The 10259-nt window shown below is 39.9% G+C and overlaps 1 protein-coding gene across 1 annotated transcript in view; it reads left to right on the forward strand.

The window, feature by feature from the left end:
* Window positions 1–10259, forward strand: part of LOC106735152 (uncharacterized protein FLJ45252) — a 10709-nt gene extending 450 nt beyond the window's left edge. The window contains exon 2 of the mRNA XM_027772985.1: window positions 8487–10259. Within this exon, the coding sequence (XP_027628786.1) occupies window positions 8487–9616 (1130 nt within the window). The 3' untranslated portion in view covers window positions 9617–10259. The remainder of the gene's footprint in view (window positions 1–8486) is intronic.

Here is a 10259-nt window from a genome sequence, read left to right on the forward strand (position 1 = left end):
TTCCCTTGTATAACTACATAGCAATCCTACAGTGTAACATAAGGCATCATTTGAGTAGACTTGTGTGTTGCTATAAGCTTTCAGCAGGTCCTCTGTCTCTGTAGAGTAAGCATGTTGTTTATTTTCAGATAATCAGAAATATGTGTGCTGACAAGCTAGACACAATTTGATTGTGGCTACTTACCTTTAATTCTCTCTGATGTTTAAATTGAAGGCTGTAGCCAGTGGAATACATTCATTTGGTTTTCCTTGGCTTCCTAGAATAAAAAAAAAAAAAAAAAGAAAAAAAAAAAAGCATAGCTCTTCACTAACCTTAGGATATTGTTCATAAAATAAATAAAGACCCCTGCACTGACATGACAACATGCCTCTTGGTCACCCTCTGTATATGTACTAACTCACTAAGGTGTCATTTTTTCCCCTTCCATAGTAAGCACTTTTATAAAATCACCCTTTTGAAAAGAGAAGGGCACAGAGAACACCCTCGTTCTTCTCTCTATTCAGTGCCACTGTCCGTGATCAAAAGGGAACTCCTCGTTGGTCAAATGTGTACAAGTAAAATTCCAAGTCCATTTGTTTGTTTCTCCATCTAGTCCTTTCACTCCTTCTTTCTCACGTTTGCACTTTAGGGGTTTAAAAAGGGAAATGTAACAGCAACAGCACCCTGCAAAACACTGCACTCTGGAGGGCAACCTTTGACCCCAGCAATGTGAAAGCAACCTTTGAAAGGCCTCAGGAAAAGTCTGAATCCTTCAGTCTTCCTTCTGACTTGAAATACTTTCCATGCCAGCTAAAACTAGATGAGCTAAGTAAAGGCCTCTGAAAAGATAACAGATCATTTCCAAGGGTTAAAAAAGATTTCTGTGAAATGCTCTCCATAATTGGGTAGCAGTGAATATAGGACTTGGTTTACCCCTTTATGGACAGGAAAATTGCTGCAGATCAGAACCGTATTCTTTTTCCTGGACATAGAATGTATAAACTAATTAAGGAAATGTTTATTTTTAAATTACAATAATATTTTAGTTCTATGTTTTCATATTTGAATTTTTTTCTTACATACCTGTTAGAAATATAACGAAATATCTAGTTTCTTAATTTAATTGAAACCATGAAGAGTACAGTTTAGAAATCTAGGTAAGTGTCTCTAAATTGTTCTTTTCATGCATTACCAGTAATTACATTGAGATATATTATCTAGTCATTTAGCTCAATAAAAGCTAATGGAGACAGTTAATGAAAACGAGCAGACTAGAAGCCAGAGATGATGGTAGAAGCCTGAGGAGATAATGACATGAAATTATCTTGCGCATATACTTTAGGAGTTGGGCCTAGAAGGGAAAATTATTTTTCTGTTAAGAAATACATAGTGAGCGATTTGGGAAACAGGGCCTTCTTTAATTTATAGTAGCATTCCTGAAGTAAAAGAGTTTGAGATGAGCATAGTGTGCTAGTGATTAATAGACCTCTGGGACTATAGACTGAGCTGGAAGAGGGACCTTAGAGACCATCCACTAGTCCATCCACTTCATTTTACAGGTGTGGGACCTGAGCTGCATTGAGGCAGGGTGGTGGAAGAAGAGGCATGGGCAGGACAGGCCACCTGGGATTTCATCTTGATCCTTGCCCCAGCCACTGGCTGAGTGATGTTCAACAGGCGCTTCATCTCTCAGAGCTGCTGTTCATTATTTATACAACGTTGGGTTTGGACTAGATGGTCTTTAAGATTATAGAAGTATAGGGTCCTAAATATATAGTATTACTTTTAGAAGGACTATGAAGGATTTATATAATCCTGATGTTCTTGAGTTGTCTTCTGTAGCTCCTGCTTTTATTGTGGCAGTATTTATATTTTAGAGAATTATAATGGGCTTTTACTGACCTGGGTTGTTCTTTTTTGGTCATCCAAATAGAAGCTTAAGTCATTGCAGAGTTTTGGATATAAGTTTTCCTTTTTAATATTACAGATGTACATGTAGACAAATACACTTCTGCCTATTCCAGTAAAGTAGTATCAGAAGATTTCAGTTTTTCAAATGTATAATCAGGGATTTGCCATTAAAAGATGGGCAAATACAGTATGCTTTTAAATTTTTTTCCAACTATGTAAGAGTAATGACTATACTAGAAAACATCACAGTTTTTTTTTTTATTTTCCCTTTACAACATTCAAATAATGAGATTATCCCATTCAAGCCCCAACATTTTTAAAAATACAAGCTCAGAAAAGATAAGGTTTAAATGGGAACTTCTAAATATAATTATAATTATTATAATTAATGAATTCTTTAGTAGATCTGTTGAAATTTTGACATCTAATTGAATGTTTTTCCTTCAAAGTTACCTGGTTTTACTTGAGAAGTTAGTAGTTATTCTAATGATGTTGCCATCATACAAGTTATTTTTTAAACTCTTCTCCTTAGAAATAACATCACAGAATCTAATAAGGCATTAAAAAAATCACTCATATTATGTAATTATTACCACTTTCCACATGAAAGTATACTTTCTTTGTTGATCTATTTTTTTCCACCACTCTTGCTTCTGAGTAACATTAGCTATTCCAGGAAGCAAAATCACCCTCAAGAGATGAAGAGTAATTACTATGAATGAAAATAGTAAAAAGGATGAATAAGCCACAGAAAATTCCTAGAGAGGATTTTACAGTGGGAAGTGAGCACAATTAGTCCTAGTTTCTTTACAGTTCTGTGTAAGAATTTCTGTGATTCCGTAGTCATTAATATGATTTAGGAAACTGAAAGATAGGGCTTTAAAAATACCTCTGAGAGGTAGTCACTTTGTTCAGTGATGTTCGACTTGGCACTTCCTGATTTAGAATCATAGAACTTGGGTTGCCAATGGTTGTAGGAAAACACAAGAAAAGAACCTATTTTCCTCAAGATGTGATATTAGTTTTGTTTTTAATACTTTTTCTTACTTTCCTACTAGATCAGTGATCATTCAAACCAACATAACCTTCCCCCAGATCAGAAACCATTCCGCCTTCAGTAGTGCTTTGGAAACTAGGGGACCTCGTGGTGATAACCCAGGGTTATGGAGAGATCAGCGTTCAGCTGAACAAACATATGCTATTGGGCCAAAATAAAGCCTCCTGTGATGAGGGTTTTTGATGATCTCCAGGAGTCCTCAACCTTCTCAGTCTATAAAATCATCAGGGACCTGTAGCCACTAATTACAAGTTTGGGGATAAAAATGACAGGATTGCCCAGAGTACTGAATTATGCAAACTAGAGGCTGCCTAGCACAGAACAACTATCCTATGGATATTTAGAATGGAGAACACTCCAGATATTGCAGGCTTATCTTCTGTCCTTCTCTAGAGACTATAATTTTACTGACATGAAGTTAGTCTTTTCCATACTAGTAATGTTCCCGAAGTTAGATGTACTTGGGTTTCTTTTTTTTTTTTTTTGGAGAGATTTTTGCTATAGGGCGCGTGGACTCGCCAGACAGACAGAGAGAGACAAAGAGACAGAAAGCGAGAAATCACCCCCCCCAGGGGGGATGGGGATGGCCAAGCCGCAATCTCTTCTCCTCGTTCTCCTCTCAGGATCTTGAACACGCATGCACATGCGCCCAGCGTGAATTTAAGCCACTGGGTCCGGGACTCGAACCACGGTCAACTATGTGGGAGTCCAGCAGCGACATAGCCATTATGCTAACTGCTGGTCCCAATGTACTTGGGTTTCTTAAATCAGAATGAATCCCATATGGCCTCCATTTCAAATAATCTATAACAAGATACTATTTTGTTTCTCCTAGGTTTCCTTTCACTAAGCTGGGGGAGGGAGGCTCCTTGGGTAATGCTAACCTACATAAAGTCACCAAATGGTGGAAGTTGCTAGAATGGAAGACACTTTCTTGGGTCTCACTTTGGTGTAGTGTCCTGAATTTACTCTTTTTCCTGTGAGTATTCTACTCTGTCCTATTGCACTTTGTTACATGGATGTACATTTACCATAGGTCTTTAAGCTGTCCTTCTCAAGAAGACAAAGCAGACAGATGTACACAAAGCTATCTTATGCAGTAAAAATGTGAAATTTGAACACAAGTATTGTATAAAAAGGTCTGTAAACAAATTTTCTTATGTAAACATATAGGGGAATAAAGACTTTTATCTGTTCAAATAAGAACATGATGTTTAGAGATGTAAATAACTTCAAATAGCTGCTGTTTTCTGAATCCACTTTTACAGAAAGGATTTAAACACAAATTGAGTGACAAAAGTACCAGTGCAAAAGAAAAGTATGAGCACATGTGAGAGACATACTAAGGACATGTTACTAAGTCATGGCTACCCTGGAGGAAAAAACCCCTTATGGTCAAGGAGAATCAAACACCTGTGAATGAGCTTGTGTTTGCTATGGCCAGGCACAAGGTTATAAAATGAAGCACAGAGTTGCAGCTACCCTCATCTAATTTAATTTTTCATTTACCCAGGCCAATTTAATTAAACATTTTACAGAGGCCATAATCATTTTATGCCCCATGAGAAATCTCCTCCTCTAATTGCCTCCTGGCTTGAGAGACCAGCATCACTGGCCAGTGTTGGCTCCCTTCAAGTCCCTTACTCCCCAGCTGTGGGTTCTGATGCAGATACCCAACATGTGGTAGAACCCACTGTTTAATTTTATTATCTAAGCCAAAAGGTCATGGAAATGATTCATGTGGTGTGCAGCTCTTGATTCCTTGATTTTGTTCCAAGACTGTAAGTTTCAGTTGGTGCTGCACTTCCAAAGTTCCTGTGAAAGGGATATTTTGGTTTCTGTTCATTAATTATATGAGAAACCATCTCTATACTGTAAATCATCATTTTTGGGTTTTGATAAGAATCATGTCTTTGATGCCCCCAGTAACCCTTAATTCTAATCGAAATATGGGGAAAAGTCAAATTCTGGTTGTGCATAATATATTTCATTAAGGAATATCCAGCTTGAAAGTTGTCTTCAGATTTTAATTTTTTTTAGAGAGCATCCTGATGACCCTCACTATGTCAATGAGATAAAATTTCCTGGGTAAACCCATTCCAGATCATTCAGCATTTCTGGTTGTTTTGGAAGTCAAAAGGAAACCAAGTCACCACATATTCAGGGGAACTTCTTTCTATTTCCCAAAGCTCATGAATTCTTATTGAAATTTACATAATGTGGATTCTCAGAAGGACTAGTAAGAAGACACCCCTAATGGAGGTGCCAAAAAGTATGCCTAACCTAGCACAAGGTCCTTCATCAAAGCAAGAGAAAGAAGTATGTTTTGACTTCTTACTTAAGTTATGCTAAACCAGAATGAAAAGAGACATGACCCAGTTTGAAAGAAGTTTAACAAAATACCCTACCTTAGGCTTTGTGATAAATAATTCCTTGTGCATGCCATGAAACCAGGCCCTGGGCTTAAGCCCCTGAGAAACAGCAAGCTAGGTTTTTTGAGCTCTGTGGTCACAAGGCATCTGCTATGCTTAGCCTTGGTTACCAAAGGAACTGGGCCAAGGCATGAGGTTAAGTTGGTATAAATCCTACATTGTTAGTATGTAGACTGCTTCAAACACATTTTCCTGTCAGTACAAGGCTAGCTTCTTACACAAGGACTATTTACACATGTTTTCCCTGTAAGAACACATTGACATACTCCCAAAAAGACCTTTACCTGCCAACAGATTTAATATCTACCTTCTGTGTATAATTATTTGGGATCTCTTCTTCTCTTGACTACCTTATGTCTTGTGCTACTACCACTCACATTCCCTTAGGAGAATTCCCTTAGGGAATGTGGGCATCTGGGCTTCTCCACTCTCTCCAGCATTTCTGTGGCCTTCAAGGGGATTGCCGTCTGCCTCTGTCACACTGCACTTCTTATAAAAAGAATGGGAAAGTTAAGATACTTGGCCTTCTCAGGAATAACCTTTACATTTTCCCCCCTTATTTCTACAAAGCACATTGATGCTGAAAGAGGTGGGAAATAGCTCTAGTCCTTGTTTTGAAGACAGGAGACTAATTTTCCCTTCAAATTTAATGTCATACTGTTTTTCATGACTGTGAATTTTTAAAGTTGCTGAAATGTAATGGTTCTCTCATTGTTCACCATAAAAGTCATAGAAAACGTTCTGAATTGGGAGGTTTTCCAAGTGGGTTCTTGACCCAGAAATCGTTTCAATGCATTAGCATTTTCTTCCATGCTGTTGAATTTTGGATGTAGGCACCCCCTACCCTACCATCCCTTGAGACTTCACAGTTCTGAAAGTGTTATCCAGCACCTCAAGCACCCAAAGTTCCCTGGTTCAATAGTTAGCTGCTTTTTGGCAATCTCTTCATACAAATTGGTTTGACTTTCATTTAAATTAAAAACAAAACAAGACACAAAAACCACTGGCATAACTCAAACTAGTGTTTATCTCAATTACTGATCTTTGTAATGCCAGAGTTATTCATTGGCTTGGCTTAATTTGCCATTGTTTTCCCTAAGAGAGATTTTGCTCTCCTACAGAATCAGCTTTCAGTGTAGCTTCAGAAGATGAGAGATTGTGCCTTAATTCTGGCAATTGAAAACATTATCCAACTGATGCTATTTGAGGAAGTGGTTTAAGGAGTCTTAGGGGCCTCTTCTACCTCTATAAGACTCAACAAATTTTGGGGGGGAAAACTTCTTGGCCTCATTTTCATTTGAATTTCAAATGAAATTCCTCATTTGAATTTCCTCAGAAATCTTTCTGTATATCACAGAGACATGTCTAATATCAGTATATTTGCCTGAGTAATTAAAATAATCTTTTCACATACATCACAAGGAGAAGGTACTCCATTTATCTCCTGTCAGCCAACTAATGCTTTTGTATTATCATGTAGGCACATATCTTAAAGTTGTAATGCAAGGAGAATTTATTCTTCTCAAAATAATATTCTTCAAATGCCATCCAAAAGACCATTTGGCATCGGTACAGAATTTAACTTAAAATTTAACTTAATTTTGAATTTACTGAGTACATTCAAACTGTTAGAAAGCGGGAAAAATGAGTAAAGCCCACCTTTTTGTTTGTTTGTTTGTTTCTGAAAACAGTATTTAAGTTCAGAACTATTTAAAAAGAAACACTGCTAAAAAGATATAGGATTCAGAGAAACATAGTATTTTTGTACAGTATCTTATAAAATGTTCAGAGCTCTCTCTACATTATCTTTACCATGTAATGTCTCTAAGTGACTGGTTTCCCAATAAACTGATTTTGATGCCCCTTCTGCTGTGTTGTGTGTGCTTAATTCAAGCAGAAGTATTAGCAGGGGATAACTTTTTGCAGAATGTTTTGTTAGCCAATGGTTCCATAGGAGGGGAGAGGGTCAGTGTGGGAAGGGGATGGTTGAGGCCCATGTGTACAGAGGTTCTGAGTCATCAGTGGCTCCAAATCATTGCACCTCATATTCTTAGCTGGGTGGGTTGGGAAACTCCAGTGGTATCTCTGTTGAGCCCATGGTGAAATAGTACCTTTACCCCCAACCACCCTTTCTCTGGATTCTTCTTGCTTAGTTACATATGCCTTTTTCCTGCCCTCTTGCTAACATGTGCCCAATGACATACTTCTAACCTGCTAATATTTCTTGGAAGGTAAGCTCTCTTGCATTCTGATAATTGTCTATTTGATTTTAAAAGCCAGAGCACCCCAAGGCACCTCTACCTAGAATAGAAATAGACTAGTGTATTGGAGTTTGTTAATACTTGTGTAATTACCCATGCATTTTGCTCCTTCTGCTTAAAGAATTTTATGATAGAATCATTTAAGTAAAGGAGATTTTTGCTAACTCAATAAACCAAAACCAAAATTCTGGGGCAAGTCCAGCTGAAGGTGATTTACTTAGTATGATTTTGATCTGTATTCTCCCCTTAGAAAGTGCCTTCAGTATTTGTAATTGGGGCACCCTTGTGCTCTTTGAGAAGTGCTTATCGTATTAATCACCAAGGAAACTTGCTTGCATTTATTCAGCAGCCATGTGCCGCTGCTTCTTGGAGGATCTGTCCTCAGATACGGGCAATGTGGAGCAGATGGCCACATGCCAGATAATGAATTGAGTTCATCCCAAACGGTGATTCCACACAGTCCCAACCTGTCATGGTATATGTGGGGATGAGTGACTGGGTTTGTTGTCATTCCATTATGAGCCAGCACCAGGTAGAGCAGGTGTCCGTGCCTGGCCCCATGCATAGGAGCGTTGCGTAGTTACGCGGAATGTGCGTGTGCCTAACATCTTCATATCCTCTCCTGCACATTGTGCCTATCATGTTCCAAATGTGAGACAGTGATTGGTTGTGTTCTAGTCTGTGTGCAGTTTCCTTGCCTGACTTTTGTTTTTTTCTGTTTTTCCTTTTCCATTTCAACATCTATTATTTGGTCCCACAATGTTTCTGCCGCGGGCTGACCATTAAATGTTCCAAAAAGAGTTGAACTGACCTACACATTAATTCTGCATTTTGTGCTTTTCCAGGTCTCCAGAGAGAGCCCAACCCCTGTCCTGTAATAACTGTAGAGCACTTTAAAGAATCAGCGGTTGCTAAAGGCCTTCCCCTGTATGCAGACCCCTCCAGAATACCTGACACAAAGACTCAGAACAACTTAGAATCCGACTACTTGGCCAGAGATGGCCCTTCAAGCAATAGCTCATTCCACAGCAGTGAAGAGGAAGGGACTGACCTTGAGGGGGACATGCTAGACTGCAGTGGGTCTCGACCACTCCTGATGGAATCTGAAGAAGAGGATGAGAGCTGCAAGCCTCCCCAGGTGAAGCTGGGAGGAACTGTTCCTTTCGCTCCACCAGAAGTCTCTACTGAGCAAGCAAAAACAGTACAAGCTGGAAGACAGAACCAGTTCCAGCCCCTCACACAGCCAACTCCTGATGGTCTCAGTGAGCCAGATGTTTTCGCCACAGCCCCCTTCAGGAGCTCAAGGGTTCCAACTAATGACATGGACATTTTCTCCAAAGCCCCATTTGTCTCCAAGGGCAGTGTGGCTTCTTCCCAGCCAGAGGAGGCAGACGTGTTCTTGAGAGCTCCTTTTACTAAGAAGAAAAGCATGGAGGAGTTGACAGTTGTCCAGAGCACCTCCCAGGAGTTGCCCGCACAGGCCAGTCTCCTCAGTCAGGCAGGGGAAGTTCCTCTGCTCTCTGGCCTTGATAGAGCAGTATATGCCTCTGTGCGAGCTCAGTATTCCATGGCTGGTTTTGTGCAGCAATCTAACCTTCCGTCCCATTCTGTACAAGCAGCAGACCATCTTGAGAGCATCTCTCCTAGGGTATCGTCTCTGGAATCTGGGGGCCATCCTAATGACAGGAACAAAGGACCTCAGCCCCAGAAAGAAGCTGTCTCAGGCCCTGTGGCTGGCAAACCATTCCGCCCCCAGTCCTTATCCAAATATTCCCGTCACTATAGCCCAGAAGATGAGCCAAGTCCTGAAGCCCAGCCCATTGCTGCCTACAAAATTGTCTCACAAACCAACAAGCAGTCGATAGCTGGCTCTGTTTCCATCACGTCGCTCTCCTCCAGGACTACAGAGCTGCCAGCTGCTGATCCTTTTGCTTTAGCTCCATTTCCTTCAAAATCTGGCAAACAGAAACCTTAAGAGAAGTACCTGAGCCTTAGGTGTCCGTCTTCACCCCACCCGCAGTAGTCGTCATACCACTCCCAGCTGAGCCTTCCCAGGAAGAAATGTTACCAATTATCATCTTTCCGTTTCCTGCCTCAGAGCAGAACTGCTTTAGTCAACAAACTCACTTGCAGTGATACTTAGTTGAAGCCCCTTTAAATTATGCTCATTTGTTTATATTGATTTCTAGACTTTGGGGCATTTCCATCTCTTTCACTGAGGCCTTCCACCTCCACCCAGAACTCTGCTTATGTTTGTCCAGAAACTTTAAGTGCAGAAATATTTCACCTCAATCCAAAGGAGGTCACTTGATTTGCTAGTTTCAATTCCTGAAGCCCCTATTCTGAGTCATGTCCATTGAAGAATCAAAATTAATCCCTCCAGGACTTGATATGATACTCTTTAAAGGTGGAGGTTTCTGGAAAGGAAAGCAAGATAAAAATCCTAGACATTAAGAGGAAGTATAATCACACAGCTACTAATCATTCCTGTAGAACCAGCAGCTCTAAAAGGATTCTCTGGATCTGTTTCTGAGTCTGTGTGTAAGCCAGGCTAGCCTCATGCATTAGTGTCTGTGGGTGTGTAATGTGCGTCAGAGCCTTCCCTATGTAGAAACGAA

Source organism: Tupaia chinensis, unplaced genomic scaffold (genome assembly GCF_000334495.1).
Source record: "Tupaia chinensis unplaced genomic scaffold, TupChi_1.0 Scaffold000316_1, whole genome shotgun sequence".
Taxonomy (NCBI): Eukaryota; Metazoa; Chordata; class Mammalia; order Scandentia; family Tupaiidae; genus Tupaia; species Tupaia belangeri.